Genomic DNA, 25,197 nt, shown 5'->3' on the forward strand with positions numbered 1-25,197 from the left:
ATGGGTAACGCTGCTTCGAGGGTGGCTGTTGTCGTTGTGTTGCTGGTTCGAGCCCAGGGAGGAGCGAGGGACGGAAGCTATACTGTTACACTGGCAATACTAAAGTGCCTATAAGAACATCCAATAGTCAAAGGTTAATGAAATACAAATGGTATAGAGGGAAATAGTCCTATAATTCCTATAATAACTACAACCTAAAACTTCTTACCTGGGAATATTGAAGACTCATGATAAAAGGAACCACCAGCTTTCATATGTTCTCATGTTCTGAGCAAGGAAGTCAAACGTTAGCTTTTATACATGGCACATATTGCACTTTTACTTTCTTCTCCAACACTTTGTTTTTGCATTTAAACCAAATTGAACACGTTTCATTATTTATTTGAGGCTAAATAGATTTTATTGATTTATTATATTAAGTTAAAATAAGTGTTCATTCAGTATTGTTGTAATTGTCATTATTACAAATAAACAAATAAAAATTGGCCGATTAATCGGTATCGGCTTTTTTGGTCCTCCAATAATCGGTATCGGCGTTGAAAAATCATAATCGGTCGACCTCTACTACACACTACTTCACACAACAACATACACCCAAGCAAGCAAACACAAAAATATGCATCCATGCATCCAAGCACACATAAAACCAATACAAAGCAGACTAAAAAGCATGCAAACTGTATAAAATGCAAAGGCACCCAACTACCCACATATGTTAATACAGAAACACACCAGTAAACATGTACACAAGACCCCATACACACTGGCACTGTCACTCAACGGCACAGTCAGCCACCCATCCACTACTGGATGGGAGTTTTGTTCCCTAGAAGTGCTTGACTTTTCTTTTGAATAACATTTGCATTGAGAAAAATGGCTTGCTAGCTGGCGTACTACTTCTCACTGACGTCACAGCCTGTTCCACTGTCACTGGCCCATGTCACAGCTCACACACACACACACACACACACACACACACACACGGAACTACACACTGGCACATACTGTACACACTCGCAAACAAACGTGCAAACACATCACACACACAGAGTTTTGAGGCCGCGAGGCACATTGTGTTTATGCTGGGTGTGCAGTTATGTCAGAGGCCTGACTCTCCTCTACTGACAAAATAGCCAAGATGCGTTTGTGTGTCTGTGATGTTTACTACAGAGATTGTGTGTGTGAATATGTACTTACATGTTCATGTGCGCGTGTGTATGCATTTCTGAACATCACGCCATTCACCTTGTCTGTGATGTGACCACAAACAACCCTGAAGAGTTGCAGTATAATAGCTGCATTCTTGCACATATCAAGACACATCCCCAAACAGTATATATCTAGCTACAGAATACCACTAAGTACTGTATCCTTTAACCACTCAAACAGTACATATCTAGCTACAGAATACCACTAAGTACTGTATCCTTCAACCACTTCAAACAGTACATATCTAGCTACAGAATACCACTAAGTACTGTATCCTTCAACCACTCAAACAGTATATCTCTAGCTACAGAATACCACTAAGTACTGTATTCTTCAACCACTCAAACAGTGTATTCACATCCATATTCACCCAGTGATGTCAAAGGGAGCCATGGCCATTATGGAGGACAATTACTCCCAAGCTGATAAGAGGAGGAAGACTGTTGCATGCTAGCTCTGAAAGAGAAACACACTGTATAGAAGCACACAGCCTGGGCTGCTCTTACTGCATCTGAATTCTATACACAACACAATTACCTCCCCTAGGTGTTTACACTCTGCATTATGGTTGTACAAAAGGTAAACATCTGACCAATGAATGTTGTTGAAGTGTTGCGTGAGGGTTTAGGCTGTTTTCGGGACGTCATAGTAAATATGTTGAGGCAACATCACCCCCCTGACATCTAAATACAACGTTGTTTAGATGTTATCCCGTTGTGAGTGTGTTTTTTCATTTGGATTGTCACACGGCTTCTCAGCATCCTCCACAAACAAGTGCAGGCACGCACACACACACACTACGCCTACACTACCCTCTAGGGATGTGCAAGGTTATTTGAATATTTGAACTGATGTTAGTGTCCGAATACTAGTGTGAGTATTCATTTTAGTGAGATTTTTTGTTGTTGACATATTTAAACACTGAAAAGGTTTTTTCTAAATTGTATTAAAATATCCATGTGACACTGTTACGTACTACAAGGATATAGCATGACATTTAAAATGATTAATTTAATAAAACAACAAACTTTTCCATTTTGTTTTTAGGACATGTGCCACATAAAAAAGACCAGTATGCACCGGTAGCTTTATGTAGCAAGATGAGTGAACATTCAATATCGCAATGCAAGATGGACTTTTACCCCTTTTTCTCCCCAGGCTTGTCTCATCAGTGCAACTCCCATACAGACTCGGGAGAGGCGAAGGTTGAGAGCCATGTGTCCTCCGAAACACAACCCAACCAAGCCGCACTGCTTCTTGACACAATGACCGCTTAACGCGGTAGCCAGTCGGAGGAAACGCCGTACACCTGGCGACCGTGTCGGCGTGCATGCGCCCGGCCCGCCACAGGAGTCGCTAGAGCGTGATGGGACAAGGACATCCTTGCCGGCCAAACCCTCCCCTAACCTGTACGACGCGGGGTCAATTGTGCGCCGCCCCATTGGTCTCCTTGGCCGGCTGCGACAGAGCCTGGGGCCGGATTCACAAAACCTTCTTAAGTAGACATTTCTTCTTAACTGACATTTTTTCCCTTAACTATAGACTTAAGACGAAAGTTAAGCCAAGTTGCTATTCCTCAAAAAGGTTAGTGGAAATTCTCTTGCACTATTTCTTATGTTTCTCCTTAAGCAAAAAATTAAGAAGAAATTAGATTCTTGAAAATAAAGTTATTGGAAATGTTCTTGAATTCCAAGATAGCTAAACCTTTGTCTTAATCTCAGGGCAGTGAGAGAAAAAACTCATGAAAGCAATTGAACATGTTTAATTCACTCACAGACTTCATCTGAATGCTTCAGTATTCATAATTTTAAACCCAAGAACATGTTTTAGAACAGTAAGCTCTGTAAGAAATATGCTAACGTGATTGCCATTGCTAGCTAGATAGCTAGCTAAATCGGTTGCCTAGCAACACACATCTTAAGAAGTTCATAAGAAAATATTTGAGGAGTTTGTAAGAAATCCATTACATCTTAAGAAATTGTTGAGGAATTGCACTTACAAATTATCTTATGAACTTTTTTTTCTTTTTCTTAAGCAGCTTAAGCCTTAGACCACCGCGCCACTTGGGAGGCTTCACGAAATTAAAAGCTATCGAAATGAGATGGAGTAGGCTACAATGAGCAAGCAATAGCTAGGTTGTTGATTTATTGGAATGAGGTTGGGGAGAAAGGGCAGCATTTGGCCTCAATTAGCCTAGCTAGCTATAGCTGGCATTACTCCATCTCTCTCTCTCCCTCTGTCTGCTCGGCTCGCTCCCATCTCACACACCGCCCCCTCCACAGCTGCAGCAGTAAGAGTACCAGCCTCTCTCCCTTGCGAAGCAGTGCTCATGTTAAAAATGTAAGTAAGAAAAAAATATATATAATAAACACATGTATTTCGAATATCCGGATATTAGATGAAAACTCAGATAGTCAGCCCTCTCTCCCACAGAGACATACCAATCATCTAATGTCGCCCCTCCCTCCCTCTTCATCTACCTGTTCTTGAAGGCTCTGTGTCGTAGCCTCAGCACGCTCATAGCCAGGCCCCAAGACTTGGGCCTAGACGGACTACGATCCATAGAGAAGGATGGATGGACACACACGGACCGTCAGACGGGGCAGTCCTCTCAGATGTGGTCGAGCTGAGGAGAAGATGATGTGTGTGTGACACACACTGTGCTGGCCAAGCAGAGAGGGCCAGGCCCAGAATTCCAAGCCCAGTCACATGGTGCTCTCTCACCTAGCTGCTAATGGCCCTGCCTACCATGCATTAGACCTCACGTAGCCACACACACTCGCACACCCACACACATGCGAATGCACGCACAGAGGCACACACACACACACACACACACACACACACACACACACACACACACACACACACACACACACACACACACCACCAACACACAACTAAACCCACACATACACCCACACAAACACAACACGGACTCAGGTACACACAAACACAAATTATGCAAACACGCTACACGCAATAAAGTACCAAGGACAATAACGTCCTTTTTAAAATAATTTATTTTTTACCCTTATTTTACCAGGTAAGTTGACTGAGAACACATTCTCATTTACAGCAACGACCCGGGGAATAGTTACAGGGGGGATGAGGGATGAATGAGCCAATTGGAAGCTGGGGATGATTAGGTGGCCATGACGGTATAATGTCCTCAGGCAAGGTATCACCGCTGTCTTCCCCCATGCATTACCTATGAAATGAACTGGCTATCTTAAATGGAGATGAGTAACACTGAAGGGTAGGAGTAGAGATGAAAGGTCTAGGCCAGTTGTTCCACCATGTAGGGGCTCTGTATCTACTCTGTGTGTGTCTGGCCAGCCTGTGGGGCTCTGGGGCTGTGGCTCTGGCAGGGTGGGAGGGACGGGAGTATGTGTGTGTGTGTGTGTGTGTGTGTGTGCCAGGGGGCAGCAGGAACTAAGAGATTTATAGTAGGCCGTCATGCTGGGCATTTACAGCCACGCCACCTGGGACGGTACAACACACACACACACACATACACACACACACACACACACACACACACACATACACACACACACACAGGCAGACAATCAAAGACCCGCAAGCCAACACACATGTAAACAAACAAGCAGACCATTATCATTCCAGTACTTTAATTCAGCAGCTATATCAGCAGAGATTAAGCCTCTGGTGACCCAGAGTTTACCCCTGCACTGCTAATCTTCAGAGGGCCCTCTCTCCCTCCCTCTGTGTCCCTCTATCTTTGTCTAGCTCTCTTCATCTCTCTCTTATGATGTCCCTCTCTCTCCACTATCTGGCTCTCTTTCTCTCTCTCTGTTCCACTATCTCTCTCTCGCTCTCTCTCTATCTTTGCCAAAGCTTACTTTGGATATTTACAATATTAAAATAATAATGATCAAAATTGTCAACAGGACAACAGTAACAACAATAACCAATGGTCAAAATAACCATTGAACAATAGCAGTATAGTGGAGAGGTTGATTGGTCTGTCAGACACTGTCCCTCATCTTATGGCAGGCAGCAATGTAGTGCGCTGCCAACCCACAGCTCTCTGCATCCTCCCCCAACAGGATGGGTAGCCTATTCTCATCAGAGAGGTCTTTGAAACATTAAATAAGGGTTTCAAATTTGGGGACATGACACTCTCTAATTGTTTTATATTATTTAAATTTTGTCAGGAAATGCAGCTCTGTCTCGGATTCTGCTGTTGTGCAGTGGTTGCACAGCCTTTCCTCTACAGGGAGCCAGGTTTTCCTGTGTCTACCCTTCTCAATGGCAAGGCTGTGCTCACTGAGCCTGTACTTTGTCAAGGTTTTGATCAGTAACCATGGTCAAATAGTTAGCCACGGTGTACTGTCGATGTAGGGCCAGGCAGCACTGCATTTTGCTTTGTGCTTGTGTTTCCCAATAAGCAATGTAGTTTTGTTTTGACTGTGTTGTAATTTGGTTCATTCTGATTGATTGGATGTTCTGAGGCTTCAGTGTGTTAGTAGAACAGGTTTGTGAACTCAGCCCCAGGACCAGCTGGATGAGGGGATTCTTTTTTTCTTTGCTCAGCTCTTGGCATTGCAGGGCTTAGTAATTGCAGGGCTTGGTAACTATCTGTCTCTCTCCTCTGTTCGACTATCTGTCTCTCTCTCTGTTGCACTGTCTGTCTCTCTCTCTCTGCCCACTATCTCTCTCTCTCTCTCTCTATGTTCCACTATCTGTCTCTTTCTCCATCTCTCTTTATAGCCCCCCATCAGGACATCTCTGTTCCAAGGCGATCATTGTGCCACATTCCTCCTCTCCTCTCCTCCTAAATCGACATTTCCTGAGTCACTCTCTGGATGGTTCCGTCCCTCCCCCCTCCATTTCCCTTTCCCTTCCTCTGCAAAGTTCATTTACAATGGTATGTTAGCTTGGAGGTACAAAGTACAGTATGTTACCAACCATACCTATCAGTAATATTCTATCTGATTGTTAGATGTGATACTCCTAACACTAATACTTACTGTATATATAGTATATAGTGGAAATGACACAGCAGTTGCATATACTGTAACGACCAGACATACAGGTTTCAGTCAGTGAGTCAGCTAGTTAAGTCGTGATGGTCCTCTTCCTCCAAACCAGCCTGTCATTAGGACTGACTGTCTGACTGGGGTTACTGGACCAGATCAAGTTCCACTGGAAGTAACAGAAACCCGCTCAGTTGGAAACAAACACCGGATGACAGAGAGAAAAGAAGACGGGGAAACTAAAGAAGGACAGGTGGAGAACGGACGAGAGAGAGAGAGAGAGAGAGAGAGAGAGAGAGAGAGAGAGAGAGAGAGAGAGAGAGGGTAAATGGTTGGTCCCAGAGGAAACCATTGCATGCTTGCATGTAAACATATTGAGTGAACAGGGACACAGTGTACTATCCGACCTAAACACACACACACACACACACACAAGTCATTTTATTCAAGTGCACCAGAAGAAGAGGGAAGGGGGAAAAGTCTGGATGATCACAATACCAGACCGCTATAATGATAGTAAATTGCTGGTACTCAAGACAGTTGCCAAAATATATTTTCAACCATTATGGCTTCCACAATATGTGATTAAACAGTTGATTATTCAGCTGATTATATTCAGTGTATGGAAGACCTAGGCATATTGTCAGTGAGAGAAGAAGTACATTTTTATTGTTTATTTCACTTTTGTTTATTATCTACTTCACTTGCGTTGTTAACAATGTTAACATGTGTCCCACGCCAATAAAGCCCTTAAAATGATCTTTAAACTGATAGCATGGTAGCACAAACAGACGGACTATGGAAAAACTCCTCTGTCCCTCAACCATAACCTTTAACCCTGGACTCCCTTGAACCCTAGCGACCTGCGTGTGACACCTGAACCAGATGGATTCTGACTAATCCTGTAGATCAGGTGACTACAGCGGAATCACATGACCACGCATCGGGGGTGTCGTGTGGTGCGTCTTGTTCATTCTGCTCAAGGCCCTGTTTGATTCAATAAAAAAAATAATAATAATAATTCTACGGCCCTTCTAATTCCCCAAGCCCTTTGAGGAAACAGACTGGCACTAGCTGACAGACAAGGACAGTCACTCCTGTTTCTAGAGACAGAGGCCAGTTGGGCCATGTCTGGTCTGCCACTGACCCTTCTGACACAGAGAGAGAACGGGACAGAGATGAGAGAAAAGAGAGAGAAATTGAATATAGAGAAAGATATTGGGACATAAAGCTAGTTAGAGAGGGAAATGGAAACACAAGAGAAATGAAGAGAATGGAAACAGAGAGATGGCGACTAGCCAGACTCAAAGAGAAAGAGAAGGAAACCAAGAGAGGCATGCTGCAGACACAGAGAGCGAGAGAAAGAAAAAGGGGGGCCAGCCCAGGCATCTTGGCTAATGGGGGCCGGCGTGCGCCGTGGCAAGTCTCTAGCACTATATCACGCTTCATTAGCTGCTATGCTATTGTGGTTATCTACGAAGCAGCCAGCCTGGGTGCAGGGATGTGATGTGGGTCACACTGCACGCAGAAGATGAAGGGGGAATTGAATGGACTGTCTGTCTGGGAGAGATCATGGCTGCTCCAGATGTAACTGCTGCTGGCCTGACTCTGCTTTCTCGACTGGCTGGCTGTGGTCCAATACTCTACTACTGCAGCCTTTTCTTGTCTCCTTTCACTTTCAGATTAGTGGTTGAGTGGGACGTGAGATGAGGGAAGAAGGCTGTTTGAGATTCTTAGGACGTGCCCTTTGTCTCGGTTTCTGTCTGTGTCTGACCTTCACTGGCAATCGACTTGTGTCAGATCAGTGGCAAATGGGGAAAGGAGCACCAATGGGACGTGGCCTAGGTCTGTGTTTTTTTGATGACCCGGTTCCTTCAAATCAATTCACTGTCTGTTCACTCAAACAGACGCTGCGTGTGAAGGTGGGAGGAGCTGACACTGTTCTGTCCTTCACTGGGGGTATCTTTGTGTGGTGCCTATCTAACCTCCATCTCCCTCTGTTTCTCATCCTTCTCTCTATCCAAACGCTTAATTCCCCTCCTCCCTTTCTATCTCTCCTCCATCTCCCTCTGTTTCTCATCCTTCTCTCTATCCAAACGCTTAATTCCCCTCCTCCCTTTCTATCTCTCCTACATCTCCCTCTGTTTCTCATCCTTCTCTCTATCCAAACGCTCAATTCCCCTCCTCCCTTTCTATCTCTCCTCCATCTCCCTCTGTTTCTCATCCTTCTCTCTATCCAAACGCTCAATTCACCTCCTCCCTTTCTATCTCTCCTCCATCTCCCTCTGTTTCTCATCCTTCTCTCTATCCAAACGCTTAATTCCCCTCCTCCCTTTCTATCTCTCCTCCATCTCCCTCTGTTTCTCATCCTTCTCTCTATCCAAACGCTTAATTCCCCTCCTCCCTTTCTATCTCTCCTCCATCTCCCTCTGTTTCTCATCCTTCTCTCTATCCAAACGCTCAATTCCCCTCCTCCCTTTCTATCTCTCCTCCTCCGTTCTCTGTCCGTCTCAGAGTTGCAGCTCCAGTAAAAACAGTGAGTCATCCGATCTTACCTGAGGACCATGGAGCACACACACACACGTACGCACACACACGCACGCACACACACACAAACACACACACACACACACACATGTACGCATGCACACACAAACACACACACACACGTACGCACGCACGAACGCACACACACTCGTTCAAATCAAGGTGCCACTGCACGATAATGTGACACACGGAGAGGTACAGTGCATTCGGAAAGTATTCAGACCCCTTGACTTTTTCCACATTTTGTTACATTACAGCTTATTCTAAAACATTTTTTATTTAACCTTTATTTAACTAGGCAAGTCAGTTAAGAACTAATTCTTATTTACAATGACGGCCTACCTCGACAAACACGGACGACGCTGGGCCAATTAAATGTTTCCTTTTCCCCTCATCTACACACAATACCCCATAATGCCAATGCAAAATTAGGTTTTTAGAAATTTTAGCAATTTTATTAAAATAAAAAAGCTGTAATATCACATTTACATAAGTATTCAGACCCTTCTCAGTACTTTGTTGAAGCATCTTTGGCAGCGACTAAAGCCTCGAAACTTCTTGGGTATGACACTACAAGCTTGGCACTCCCTGTATTTGGGGAGTTTCTCCCATTCTTCTCTGCAGATCCTCTCAAGCTCTGTCAGGCAGGATGGAGAGCGTCGCTGCACAGCTATTTTCAGGTCTCTCCAGAGATGTTGGATCGGGTTCAAGTCCGGGCTCTGGCTGGGCCCCTCAAGGACATTCAGAGACTAGTCCTGAAGCCACTCCTGCATTGTCTTTGCTTTGTGCTTAAGTTCGATGTCCTGATGGAAGGTGAACCTTCACCCCAGTCTGAGGTCCTGAGCGCTCTGGGGCAGGTTTTCATCAAGAATCTCTCTGTACTTTGCTCCGTTCAGCTTTCCCTTGATCCTGACTAGTCTCCCAGGCCCTGTCGCTGAAAACTACCCCCCAGCATGATGCTACCACCACCATGCTTCACCATTGGGATTGTGCCAGGTTTCTTCCAGACGTGACACTTGGCATTCAGGCCAAAGAGTTCAATCTTGGTTTCATCAGACCAGAGAACATTGTTTCTCATGGTCTGAGTCCTGTAGGTGCCTTTTGGCAAACTCCAAGCGAGCTGTCATGTGCCTTTTACTGAGGAGTGGCTTCCATCTGGCCACTCTACCATAAAGGCCTTATTGGTGGAGTGCTGCAGAGATGGTTGTCCTTCTGGAAGGTTCTCCCATCTCCAAAGAGGAACTCTAGAGCTCTTTCAGAGTGACCATTGGGTTCTTGGTCACCTCCCTGACCAAGGCCTTTCTCCCCTGATTTCTCAGTTTGGCCGTGTGGCCAGCTCTAGGAAGAGTCTTGGTGGTTCCAAACTTCTTCCATTTAAGAACGATGGAGGCCACTATGTTCAATGCTGCAGACATGTTTTTCCCCAAATCGGTGCCTCAACACAATCCGGTCTCTGAGCTTTGTTTTTGCTCTGACATGCACTGTCAACTGTGGGACCTTATATAGACAGGTATGTGCCTTTCCAAATCCAAGCCTTTCCAATCAATTACATTTACCACAGGTGGACTCGAATCAAGTTGTAGAAACATCTCAAGGATCATCAATGGAAACAAAGCGCACCGGAGCTCAATTTTGGGGGTTGTGAATACTTATGTAAATAAGGTGTTTCTGTTTTCGTTTTTTTTTTTAATAAAATGTGTAAAAACCTGTTTTCGCTTTGTCATTATGGAGTATTGTGTTGTAATGCAACAACATGTGGATTAAGTGAAGGGGAATACTTTCCGGATGCACTGTGCACCCTGCAAGCCTAGTAGCTGACACAACCTTTCACAGAGGCTGCAGGTGTGTCAGTCTCCAGCAGCCCAACACCATGAGGTTACCCACGGCACTAACGGCAGACAGATCTCGACAGTAATCTCACTTTCCACTTCTCTGTCTCTTTCGCTTTCTCTCTCTCTCTGTCTCCTTCCCTTCATTTCTCTTGCCACCCCTTCTTCTCTCCGTATGACAAACAAGCACAGAACAAACCAAGCACTGCAGTCCAGACAAACACCTGACCCCCATCCATGTAGAACAGCATACCAGCCAACACCCCAGTTCAGGTGTGAACTAAAACAACACAATTTTATACAACAAAGACTGCAACCAAACAGCACTATAACATACGGAAACTCTCAGATGTCAAAACACACACCCCTCCCCCGACCTCCCGCAATCCCTCCCTTCCCAGCTGCATCCATCATCCATCCCTGGCATGGCTCCAGGTGCAGTAGTAGTTCCCCCTAACCACAGATCTAATGTCAGATTATCTGTTCACCGCACTAATCATAACCAGTAAGGATGAAAGAAATGATCTGACCCAGAATCAGTTGATTGTAACGTCGACCTCCCACCCGCCATGCCTCGAGTGCAATCTTACACAACAGTCCTTGTCAAAATCTGCCTGCTGCTTAAAACGAAACGTGTCAGAGACAGAGTAGCGTTCCGCTCGCAGCTTTGCTCCTGCCCCACTTCTTACATCTATCCCTCCCTCCACCCCCCCTCTATCTATCCCCCCCATCCTAATTCAAACAGAAGAAGATAGGCTGCTAGCGCTGCTGGCGTCTCAGCGAGTCAGCTCAACTCATTATTTGCTAACACCTTTCAGCTCAACCAAACTGAGTGAGTGTGCAGGCGTGTGTGCACGTGTACATACATGTGTGTACCTGTGTGTGCGGTGCCTCGGGTCCAGATGGTACTGTAAAAATACAGCACTGATACCCCAAACACAGCGATATAGTGATTTGACACAGATATCAAGATAAAGCATTTCCACTTGCGCTCAGGTGAGATGAAATAGAACACAGACAAATAATGAACAAGCCTATTGCTGATGCACTTTAAATAATCTCCCCTCTTATGCAAATACATTAGCCAATACAAACCTTCTCACATATTAGCCATAATATACTTGTAAACTGTATGTGGCAAGTATATTAGCATAGATGCTCATTCTGTATTGTACAGTGCCTTGCGAAAGTATTCGGCCCCCTTGAACTTTGCGACCTTTTGCCACATTTCAGGCTTCAAACATAAAGATATAAAACTGTGAAGAATCAACAACAAGTGGGACACAATCATGAAGTGCGGGGCGGCAGGGTAGCCTAGTGGTTAGAGCGTTGGACTAGTAACCGGAAGGTTGTGAGTTCAAACCCCCGAGCTGACAAGGTACAAATCTGTCGTTCTGCCCCTGAACAGGCAGTTAACCCACTGTTCCCAGGCCGTCATTGAAAATAAGAATTTGTTCTTAACTGACTTGCCTGGTTAAATAAAGGTAAAATAAAAATAAAAAAAAAAGTGGAATGACATTTATTGGATATTTCAAACTTTTTTAACAAATCAAAAACTGAAAAATTGGGCGTGCAAAATTATTCAGCCCCTTTACTTTCAGTGCAGCAAACTCTCTCCAGAAGTTCAGTGAGGATCTCTGAATGATCCAATGTTGACCTAAATGACTAATGATGATAAATACAATCCACCTGTGTGTAATCAAGTCTCCGTATAAATGCACCTGCACTGTGATAGTCTCAGAGGTCCGTTAAAAGCGCAGAGAGCATCATGAAGAACAAGGAACACACCAGGCAGGTCCGAGATACTGTTGTGAAGAAGTTTAAAGCCGGATTTGGATACAAAAAGATTTCCCAAGCTTTAAACATCCCAAGGAGCCCTGTGCAAGCGATAATATTGAAATGGAAGGAGTATCAGACCACTGCAAATCTACCAAGACCTGGCCGTCCCCTTTCAGCTCATACAAGGAGAAGACTGATCAGAGATGCAGCCAAGAGGCCCATGATCACTCTGGATGAACTGCAGAGATCTACAGCTGAGGTGGGAGACTCTGTCCATAGGACAACAATCAGTTGTATATTGCACAAATCTGGCCTTTATGGAAGAGTGGCAAGAAGAAAGCCATTTCTTAAAGATATCCATAAAAAGTGTTGTTTAAAGTTTGCCACAAGCCACCTGGGAGACACACCAAACATGTGGAAGAAGGTGCTCTGGTCAGATTAAACCAAAATTGAACTTTTTGGCAACAATGCAAAACGTTATGTTTGGCGTAAAAGCAACACAGCTCATCACCCTGAACACACCACCCCCACTGTCAAACATGGTGGTGGCAGCATCATGGTTTGGGCCTGCTTTTCTTCAGCAGGGACAGGGAAGATGGTTAAAATTGATGGGAAGATGGATGGAGCCAAATACAGGACCATTCTGGAAGAAAACCTGATGGAGTCTGCAAAAGACCTGAGACTGGGACGGAGATTTGTCTTCCAACAAGACAATGATCCAAAACATAAAGCAAAATCTACAATGGAATGGTTCAAAAATAAACATATCCAGGTGTTAGAATGGCCAAGTCAAAGTCCAGACCTGAATCCAATCGAGAATCTGTGGAAAGAACTGAAAACTGCTGTTCACAAATGATCTCCATCCAACCTCACTGAGCTCGAGCTGTTTTGCAAGGAGGAATGGGAAAAAATGTCAGTCTCTCGATGTGCAAAACTGATAGAGACATACCCCAAGCGACTTACAGCTGTAATCGCAGCAAAAGGTGGCGCTACAAAGTATTAACTTAAGGGGGCTGAATAATTTTGCACGCCCAATTTTTCAGTTTTTGATTTGTTAAAAAAGTTTGAAATATCCAATAAATGTCGTTCCACTTCATGATTGTGTCCCACTTGTTGATTCTTCACAAAAAAATACAGTTTTATATCTTTATGTTTGAAGCCTGAAATGTGGCAAAAGATCGCAAAGTTCAAGGGGGCCGAATACTTTCGCAAGGCACTGTATGTCTCTGATAAAGCAGTTAGGCATAATATAAGCCTTTTCATATATCAACTCGTATTAAATGCCACTACTCATATATCCCACAGACACAGATGGGCCTAAACCATAGGCATTGAGGGCTTTCTTATGACAAAGGCCAAAACATTCTGTATGCCTTCTCATACTGTATATCAGCGCTGACATGCTTGAATATAGGCTATTCACATATGTTGGTATTGAAACTGCTCATATGTGTTGGCATTGCTACTACTCATACGTTTGTCATTGATACTACTCATACGTTGGTATTGATACTACTCATATGTAAGTATTGATACTACTCATGTGTTGGCATTGATACTACTCATATGTTGGCATTGATACTACTCATATGTTGGCATTGATACTACTCATATGATGGCATTGATACTACTCATGTATTGGTATTGATACTACTCATGTGTTGGTATTGATACTACTCATGTGTTGGCATTGATACTACTCATATGTTGGCATTGATACTACTCATATGTTGGCATTGATACTACTCATATGTTGGCATTGATACTACTCATATGATGGCATTGATACTACTCATATATGTTGGCATTGCTACTACTCCCATATGCTGTTATTGATACTACTCATATGATGGCATTGATACTACTCATATATGTTGGCATTGCTACTACTCCCATGTGTTAGCATTGATACTACTCATATGTGTTGGTATTGATACTACTCATGTGTTGGTATTGATACTACTCATGTATTGGCATTGATACTACTCATATGTGTTGGTATTGATACTACTCATGTGTTGGTATTGATACTACTCATGTATTGGTATTGATACTACTCATGTATTGGTATTGATACTACTCATATGTTGGCATTGATACTACTCATATGTGTTGGTATTGGTACTACTCATATGTTGGTATTGATACTACTCATGTATTGGTATTGATACTACTCATATGTGTTGGTATTGGTACTACTCATATGTTGGTATTGATACTACTCATGTGTTGGTATTGGTACTACTCATGTATTGGTATTGATACTACTCATGTATTGGTATTGATACTACTCATGTATTGGTATTGATACTACTCATATGATGGCATTGATACTACTCATATGTTGGTATTGCTACTACTCATGTGTTGGTATTGATACTACTCATATGTGTTGGTATTGGTACTACTCATATGTTGATATTGATACTACTCATGTGTTGGTATTGATACTACTCATGTATTGGTATTGATACTACTCATATGTGTTGGTATTGGTACTACTCATATGTTGGTATTGATACTACTCATGTGTTGGTATTGGTACTACTCATGTATTGGTATTGATACTACTCATATGTGTTGGTATTGATACTACTCATGTATTGGTATTGATACTACTCATGTGTTGGTATTGATACTACTCATATGTGTTGGTATTGATACTACTCATGTATTGGTATTGATACTACTCATGTATTGGTATTGATACTACTCATGTATTGGTATTGATACTACTCATATGATGGCATTGATACTACTCATATGTTGGTATTGATACTACTCATGTGTTGGTATTGATACTACTCATATGTTAGTATTGATACTACTCATATGATGGCATTGATACTACTCATGTGTTGGTATTGATACTACTCATGTGTTGGTATTGATACTACTCATATGTTGGTATTGGTACTACTCATGTGTTAGTATTGATACTACTCATATGATGGCATTGATACTACTCATATGTTGGTATTGATACTACTCATGTATTGGTATTGATACTACTCATGTGTTGGTATTGATACTACTCATGTGTTGGTATTGATACTACTCATATGATGGCATTGATACTACTCATATGATGGCATTGATACTACTCATATGATGGCATTGATACTACTCATATGTGTTGGTATTGGTACTACTCATATGTTGGTATTGATACTACTCATATATTGGTATTGATACTACTCATATGTGTTGGTATTGGTACTACTCATATGTTGGTATTGATACTACTCATGTGTTGGTATTGGTACTACTCATGTATTGGTATTGATACTACTCATGTATTGGTATTGATACTACTCATGTATTGGTATTGATACTACTCATATGATGGCATTGATACTACTCATATGTTGGTATTGATACTACTCATGTGTTGGTATTGATACTACTCATATGTGTTGGTATTGGTACTACTCATATGTTGATATTGATACTACTCATGTGTTGGTATTGATACTACTCATGTATTGGTATTGATACTACTCATATGTGTTGGTATTGGTACTACTCATATGTTGGTATTGATACTACTCATGTGTTGGTATTGGTACTACTCATGTATTGGTATTGATACTACTCATATGTGTTGGTATTGATACTACTCATGTATTGGTATTGATACTACTCATGTGTTGGTATTGATACTACTCATATGTGTTGGTATTGATACTACTCATGTATTGGTATTGATACTACTCATGTATTGGTATTGATACTACTCATGTATTGGTATTGATACTACTCATATGATGGCATTGATACTACTCATATGTTGGTATTGATACTACTCATGTGTTGGTATTGATACTACTCATATGTTAGTATTGATACTACTCATATGATGGCATTGATACTACTCATGTGTTGGTATTGATACTACTCATGTGTTGGTATTGATACTACTCATATGTTGGTATTGGTACTACTCATGTGTTAGTATTGATACTACTCATATGATGGCATTGATACTACTCATATGTTGGTATTGATACTACTCATGTATTGGTATTGATACTACTCATGTGTTGGTATTGATACTACTCATGTGTTGGTATTGATACTACTCATATGATGGCATTGATACTACTCATATGATGGCATTGATACTACTCATATGATGGCATTGATACTACTCATATGTTGGTATTGATACTACTCCCATGTGTTGGTATTGATACTACTCATGTGTTGGTATTGATACTACTCATGTGTTGGTATTGATACTACTCATATGTTGGCATTGATACTACTCATATGATGGTATTGATACTACTCATTTGTTGGTATTGATACTACTCATGTGTTGGCATTGATACTACTCATATATTAGTATTGATACTACTCATGTGTTGGCATTGATACTACTCATATGTTGGCATTGATACTACTCATATGTTAGCATTGATACTACTCATATGATGGTATTGATACTACTCATGTGTTGGCATTGATACTACTCATATGTTAGTATTGATACTACTCATATGTTAGTATTGATACTACTCATGTGTTGGCATTGATACTACTCATATGTTGGCATTGATACTACTCATATGTTAGTATTGATACTACTCACGTGAAACCATTATAACATATTCATGACAACCATTTCCAGCTAATCTTTGATGTTCTCATCATCATCATCCTCTGCTGTCCAGATACAATCCCACCCACGTGCTCATTAGCTGTAATGTATTCATAGTGCAGATGTCTAATAGAGGTATTAGACATTAGGGCTGTGACAATACCAGTATCGCAATATTTCTTCCATGTGAAAAATTCAAACACAAAGCCGAACAAACTCTTTGGTCCTTTATTAAAAAACTGTAGGTTAACATAGTGTGTGCTACAGCTTGGAAAATAAACAAATGAGACTCTGGATGACAACATATTGGTGTTTGTTTCCAACATTAGGGCTGTTTTCCTAAAGAAGTTATATCCGCTTCGTAATTAGTTTCCTTGCCATGATATTAACAAATATTGCGATACTGGTATCATCCCGGTCCTATTAGACATGCACTCATTAATGGTATCCCAGGCCATCCAGCCATAATATATTGTCTATCCTGTCGATCCTGAGTCAGGATTACCAGACAAGTCACTTTGCCCCTCCAGGGTCTAGAGGTATTCTGTGTGTGTGTGCCCAGACATCATCTTCACTCTACCAGGGTCTGTCTGTCTATCAATAGCCGTATGTTTCCATTCTATAGTCTTCAAGTGTTTTTGTGACTGTGTCTGTGTCTGTGTCTGTGTCTGCACAATCACTCCTATCTACTCTTTCTCTGTGTCCAGCTAGAGTCTTACTTCTCTCTCTCTATCACCAACACAACCCCCATTCACTGCCAAATCACCAAATCCTCTATATCTGTGCCCATTCACTCCTGTCAGTCTGCGTGCCCACTCCACAGCAGATGAGCGTGTGTATGTGTGTGTGTGTGTGTGTGCCAGTCTGAGGAATGGCGCTGCAGAGCCCTCTTGGCGGCCGGGCCGTGTCGGCTCTGCCCGTTCACACTTGGCATGGCATCAGTGATGACTGAGTCAGATGCCTGGCCTCACCTCATGGCTCACCCCTCACCGCTCACAGAACGCATATTCTAGATTTATATAATGTAGTGTTCTGGACATATCTTCCGTCCTGTGTTTTAGTCCGGAACCAGACTCATTTCGGCATGCTTTGATGGGATGTGTAATATGTTGATTTGACATCTTGGTTTGTGTTGGTTTGATGTTGTGATGTCTGTTGGTTTGTGATGTTGGTTTGTGATGTTGTAATGTGTTGATTTGACATCTTGGTTTGTGTTGGTTTGATGTTGTGATGTCTGTTGGTTTGTGATGTTGGTTTGTGATGTTGCGTTGCAATGTGTTGGTTTAATGTTGTGATGTGTTGGTTTCATTTGCAGTTGCTCTGTTGTGTTGGGATATCTGTTATTCACTTGTGATGTTGGTTGCAACTTTGTGTTATAGTCTATCGGTTTGTTGTAGCGTACCCGTTTATGTCATGGTTGTGTGATTGTTGTGCAGTGAGATTGTGTTGTTAGGCTAAAATATATAGTACGCAATCGTTCTTACAACATTACAAACTCTCTGGTCGTCAGGGGAACTGCAATTGTTTTTGGATGTTTGTCTCTCTCTCTATCGTTCTCTATGTGTTTTGAGGTGTGCTGCTGGGTGACTGACGTCCGATTGTTTTGTCCTGCTGAGATGGGCTGGTGGCTGTGCTATTGTTGACATCTTGACAGGCACTCTGCTGTGGAGCAGCCAGCGCCATGCAGACAGACAGACAGACAGACAGACAGACAGACAGACAGAATTTGACAGGGTGGCTGGTGTCGTCCGACTGGCTGTGTGAAAAGCTACAGCAGCATGCAGCAGTGGACCACTGTGCCTTTTTTCCTCCTCTGTGTGTCAGCACACTGCACCCTCTACAAACAACGGTGGACGACAACCGGCTCGGGTTGGACAGATAGACGGATGGATGAGGAGACAGACGGGATAGAGAGGGAGAGGAAAGGAGGGTGGGAGGGAAGGGGAAGAGGGGGAGGATATGGGGTGATTCTGGAGGAGGAGAAGACGGAATGACAGTCGGCCAGACAGAATGCATGGCATAGAGATAGACAAACAGAGAGACAGACAGGCAGACAGACAGGCAGACAGACGGAGGGAGGGTGGGGGGTGGGGAAGGCGTTGAGACATGTTACCTTTCGGGGGACGAGGATTTCTCAGAGTTCACGGACATGAGCGGTGCCTGTTAGCCGCTCGCTCGCCGAGGGACGACAGAGATGGCAAGGAATGACAAAACGGGCTCTCTGTTTCCTCTGCTTCGTCCTCTCTCCTTTCGTTCTGTGCTGTGTGTCTGTGTAAAGGGGGGGTGGGGGGGCTGCCTCCCCTCCTCCTCCTCCTCTCTCTCTCTCACGCTCTCTCTCCCTCTTGCTCAGAGGAAAAGAAAGGATGGAGGACAACGCTCCAAGAAAGAGGAAAAGGAAAAAAAAGCAGATGTGTTCTGGCTAAGCAGAAGTCTTGCTGCCTGTCAAGCGAGACGAGCAATGTCAGACACCCCTCCTCAGACCCCGCTTCCTTCCTCCCTTCCTTCCTTTACCTCTCACTTTCGCTTTTTCAGAGGCTGCTGTTTTTTCAATCTCCTTCCTGCCGTCCTCTGTCTTCCTTGCTTGGTTCTTAAATGGGTGATGAAATGAACACACAAGCTCCCAGTCTCAATCCGGTGTGTCTGTCTCTCTCCTCCTCCTTGTCTCTGTCTCTCTCTCTTTCTCAGTCTCTCTCTGTCTCTCTTTGTGTGTCTCTCTCTCTCTCTCTCTCTGTGTAACAGCAGTAGCTGGCTCTAGCAGGCCTTCTGCAGCTCTGCACAACAACAGAGCCCAGAGCGAGCTGGAACAAACCACTGCCTCACAGAGAGAGGGGGTTGGGAGGGCTGGGACCGACCGGAAAACGAAACCACTTCTCCTTGAGGCCATCTCTCCTCCCCCTCTCCCAGTGTGGTCCGGCCCTCCCTCCTTCCCTCTCTCCCTCCCTCCATCCCCCCTGCCTTATTACGACATCCTGTATCTCGGGGCAACGCCGCACAAATCTGACTCCCCCCTCTCTATCTTCCATCCTTCTCTTCTCCCCGTCCTCGTTTCTCTCTTTTTCTTTCAATTCATTTCCAGCACTGTCTTTTCTGCCTCTACGGTTGTAATGTGTGCTTGTGTTCTCTTTTCTTTCTACATTCCCTCCACTCTCTCCAGCAGATGGGTCTATTTCTCCATGAGTGAACAACACATAGAGAGGTAGCCAGAGGGTGTGTCATGATGGGGGGCCTCTCTCTACTGTCCTCCCCCCATCTCTCTCTCTCTCTCTTCCTCTCTCTTTCCTCAATTTGACCTAAATATCAGTGTGTCTGTGTGTCTGTCTGTGTGGTGGGGGGGGGGGGGGGGGGGGGGGGTGAGGATTCTGAGGTTGCTGTTACCGACTAATCAACCTCCGTTTGGAATGGAATTGCGCGGCTAAGAGTCTGTACTGTCTGTACAAACGCACACCCACGGCACGCACTCATGCTGCTGAATGCATTCCAAGCCCAATGTATTCAAGCTTTACGAAAACATTTGGGTCAGGCAGAACCATTGCATAATGCACATGTACTTTACAGCACATGAAACATAGGCTGCAGAGAAAGGACATAGGCGTTCCAGTGTATTTTAGCCCTGGGAGAAACAGCGTTTCTAGCATTAGCACAGGAGTTAGGATAGCGTTCTGTGGTGGTCGGATGACTTCATGGGAAAATCCACATGTGATCCATATCTGGGGGCTCTGTGAGTGTGGGATTAAACAAGCTCAGATAAGAATCACACACACACACAGACACACATCTCTCCATAAATCGGCAAACAGAATACAACACATGTATAACACAGCACAGCCTAAATTACAAGGAGTACATGAAGCACACAAGAGAGTGACCCGTCCAATTGTCCTCATTCTCTGTGGCTGTGGGCCAATGGGGGTGGGGGAGGTACCACTAGTCTAGGTCACCATGCACCCTGATAGCTGAGCACCCCCCCCCCCCCACTAAACAATCCTGATGTCATAATTCCATAGAGGAGGCTAAGAACTGAGACTAAAGATCTGTCACCCATTTTAAAGACTGCCTCCTCACACATCAGTCACGTAAACACATTCCCACTTCAGTAAAGTATGTGCACACACACACACAGAGATCTGGCATGTCCTTTCTGCATGTCTTTCAGAGGGACTGAAGCTCTAGGTGGAGCTGTGGCGAAAAGCGGGGACAAGAAAAAGAAGGATGAGAGAAATAAGGATAAGGACCAGTCTCTTGGCTATAAGAGAGGGGGAGCTGAGAGGACATCAGTCTCACTAGCAGTGGTATTTTGGGAGCCGGTATTGAGGCTGCCGGGAGCTATCTTTAAACGGCCTACTTCTCTCACTGCCTGGTGGTACTGAGGAGAGGGAGATGGAGAGGAGAAGAGATAGAGAGGAGAGAGAGAGAGAGAGAGAGAGAGAGAGAGAGAGAGAGAAAGAAAGAAAGAAAGAAAGAAAGAAAGAAAGAAAGAAAGAAAGAAAGAAAGAAAGAAAGAAAGAAAGAAAGAAAGAAAGAAAAAGAGAGAGAGATGGGGATAGAGAGAGATGGGGAGAAGTAGAGAGAGACACAGAGAGTAAAATTGGAAACAAACAAAAAAGTATTTCCACAGGGCCGTGGGGTGAGACAGGGTTGCAGCTTAAGCCCCACCCTCTTCACTAGAACAGTCTGCAGCACCCGGCCTCACCCTACACACCTGAAGTCAAATGTCTACTGTTTGTTGATGATCTGGGGCTTCTGTCCCCAACCAATGGTGGCCTACAAGAGCACCTAGATATTCTGCACAGATTCTGTCAGATCCTGGGCCCTGATAGTAAATCTCAAAGACAAAAAAATGGTGTCTAAGAAAGGTCCCGTTACCAGGACCACAAATATAAAATTCCATATTTACACCGTTGCCCTAGAGCACACAAAAAAACTATACACACATCAGCCTAAACATCAGAGCCACAGGCAACTTCCACAAAGCTGTGAACGAGCTGAGAGACAAGGCAAGAAGGGCCTTCTATGACATCAAAAGGAACATGAAATTAGACATATCAATTAGGATCTGGCAAAAATACATATCAGTTATAGAACCCATTGCCCTTCATGGTTGTGAGGTCTGGGGTCCGCTCACCAACCAAGAATTCACAAAATGGGACAAACAACAAAATTGAGAATTCTGCAAAAATATCCTCTGTGTATATATATCATTTAAAAAAATAATGCATGCAGAGCAGAATTATCACAATCCGTTAAAATCTAGAACCACCTGAAAGGAAGCGATTCCCAAATCTTCCATAACAAAGCCATCACCTACAGAGAGATGAACCTGGAGAAGAGTCCCCTAAGCAAGCTGGTCCTGTGGCTCTGTTCACAAACAGACTCAACAGAACCTGAGGACAGCAACACAATTAGACCCAACCAAATCATGAGAAAACAAAAAGAGAATTACTTGACACATTGGAAAGGACTAGTAATTGTTAAGTAATTATATTTTTGTTTTCTCATGATTTGGTTGGGTCTAATTGTGTTGCTGTCGTCGGGCTCTGTGGCCATCCGAATGCTATTTGTCCCTAAACAGAGAGTACACAGTGGCAGAATACCTGACCACAGTGACTGACCCAAACTTAAGGAAAGCTTTGACTATGTACAGACTCAGTGAGCATAGCCTTGCTATTGAGAAAGGCTGCCATAGTCAGACCTGGCTCTCAAGAGAAGACAGACTATGTGCACACTGCCCACAAAATGAGGTGGAAACTGAGCTGCATTTCCTAACCTCCTGCCAAATGTATGACCATATTAGCGACACATATTTCCCTCAGATTACACAGACCCACAAAGAATTCGGGAAAAAAAGCACATTTGGATAAACTCCCATATCTACTGGGTGAATTACCAGTGTGCCATCACAGCAGCAAGATGTGTGACCTATTGCCACAAGAAAAGGGCAACCAGTGAAGAACAAACACCATTGTAAATGCAACCCATATGTATGTTTATTTATCTTCCCTTTTGTACATGAATTATTTGCACATAATATGACATTTGAAATGTCTTTATTCTTTTGGAACTTTAGTGTAATGTTTATTGTTATTTTTTATTGTTTAATATCTATTTGACTTGCTTTGGCAGTGTTAACATATGTTTCACATGCCAATAAAGCCCTTAAATTGAAATTGCAAGCACATACTGTGGGCATGCAGGCACACAAACAGGACTGTGTCCAAGTGCATGACATCACCCACAACTCGTCCTTTTAAAGAGAACTTGAGCAGATCTGGGGATCTGTAATTGACTATATTCCCTAGGAAACCCTACATGCCTCTCTGTGAAGGACTATGTGCCCTAGCATGCCTTACTACCAGCTGATGTCTGGCGGGGGGTGTATGTTAGCATAATTAGACAGGTTGATTGACAGACTGAAGACAGCCCAGGTCTGGCCTAGAGTGGGTCAATTTCAGTAATCCTTATAGAACTCCATATAGAGGCGCCTTCACATCCATGTACTCCTAACAAACAACATGCCTGTCACTCACACACACACACCAGTTACCCCTATATTCCTTGAGCGCCGGGGGGGCCAACGCTGCTTAATCGTTACCGCCACTCCAAAACAAGATGATTTACATATCTCCCCGGGAGAGTCTTTTTTTTGTTGAACGAGTGTGAGAAAGTCACTTCTGGTGACGTAAGAAAAAAGAAGTCATTCTACTCTAACATTGCATGAAAAGTAAATGATGTTGACACCATCTGAAATATACTGACGTACGCCACTGCACTGTAGGGTGATGATGAGGAGCAAGCGGTGGCTGTGCGCTCGTGGCTCTCTTCAATTTGAGCAATGAAGCCAGATAATATTGAAGGGCCTGTAAGAGGCACTCTTTCCTCTGGTCAAATTTTTGTATATTATCCCAATGACCCAGCACCATGACCGGGGGACATTGCCCTGTGTAGGGTCCCGTCTTTCAGATGGCCCATTAAATGGGTTTCCTGACTCTCTGTGGTCACTAAAGAGTAGGGGTGTTAACCCTGGTGTCCTGGCATGAATCCCAATCTGACTCTCATCATGGCGACCAAATCATCCCCAACTTCCAATGGGCTCATTCTTCCCCTGTAACTATTCCCCAGGTCGTTGCTGTAAAAGAGCATGTGTTCCCAGTCAACTTACCGGGTAAAATAATTATTGTAGCCATCAGCTGGAAACCCATTTAAATTGGGTTTTTTTCTCTGGTATTTGTTTAACAATCACTCACATCACCGAATGTATTTCATTTCAAACTTGACATTTCTGTAGTATAGGCTACTTATCCTAATGAAAGATATCAACTAAATGAGATATTTTCTGTTAATCGTCCATCTCTGCACAGTGCTGCTGTCCGCAGTGCGATGCCTAGTGTAATGAGGCACAGTAAGCAGATAGGGAGCCACACACACACACACACACACACACACACACACACACACACACTCACACACACACACACACACACACTCACACACACACACACACTCACACACACACACACACACACACACACACACACACACACACACACTCACACACACACACACACACACACACACACACACACACACACACACACACACTGAGTAGACAGAGTAGATCTTCCTAGTTCCTTAACACTGTTGAATGCGCCTGGTTTCCCCAGAGACAGGACAGGTAAGCAGCTGGCACTTTATCAGCTTACTGTGCCTCATTACACTAGGTAACACACTAAGGACAGCAGTACTGTGTGTGTGCCTATGTCCAAATCCCAGCACCAGGCACACACGCACGCACAAACACACACACAAAGCAGATGGGGAGGGACGGGGACAGTGTGCAGTCTCATTAGCTAAGTGGTGTATGTTTAATTGATGGACAAAGGACGACCTTTGACCTACCACCACTCACTCTGACCTCTGTGATTTGATTAGATTTTTATTGTTGGACATAAAAAACTGTAAAAAAAAAAAAAAAAACAGCAAATCAGCTGCACATGGTTTTAATTTTGGAAATCTGTTTTAAGAGATGTATAATTCCTATTGAAATCGATCCAGAGTTGGGATATCTAACATTTAGCATTTTTATTCACCCGCAACCTACATTCTGAATGACTGCCAGGGTTGGGAAGATTTAGACATGAGACTACCTTAAACATACAAACTGGAACAACCATTTCAGTAACGGGGGAAATAAGTCAAAGTAACAGATTGCCATAGTTTCGATTTTTGTACA

General features: G+C 43.4%; 1 protein-coding gene across 6 annotated transcripts in view; it reads right to left on the reverse strand.

Annotated features, from left to right (window-relative positions):
* The window catches only part of LOC110493507 (SRSF protein kinase 2), a 78,069-nt gene that overhangs the window by 37,410 nt on the left and 15,462 nt on the right, over positions 1 to 25,197 (reverse strand). The window contains exon 1 of one of the 6 annotated variants that reach the window (XM_036952731.1): positions 19,084 to 19,773. The exons of the other annotated variants lie outside the window; for them this stretch is intronic. Coding sequence (XP_036808626.1) covers positions 19,084 to 19,121 — 38 coding nt within the window. The 5' untranslated portion in view covers positions 19,122 to 19,773. Of the gene's footprint in view, positions 1 to 19,083; positions 19,774 to 25,197 lie in introns of those variants that run through there. 6 annotated transcript variants of the gene reach the window in all.

Source organism: Oncorhynchus mykiss, chromosome 2, assembly GCF_013265735.2.
Source record: "Oncorhynchus mykiss isolate Arlee chromosome 2, USDA_OmykA_1.1, whole genome shotgun sequence".
Classification (NCBI taxonomy): Eukaryota; Metazoa; Chordata; class Actinopteri; order Salmoniformes; family Salmonidae; genus Oncorhynchus; species Oncorhynchus mykiss.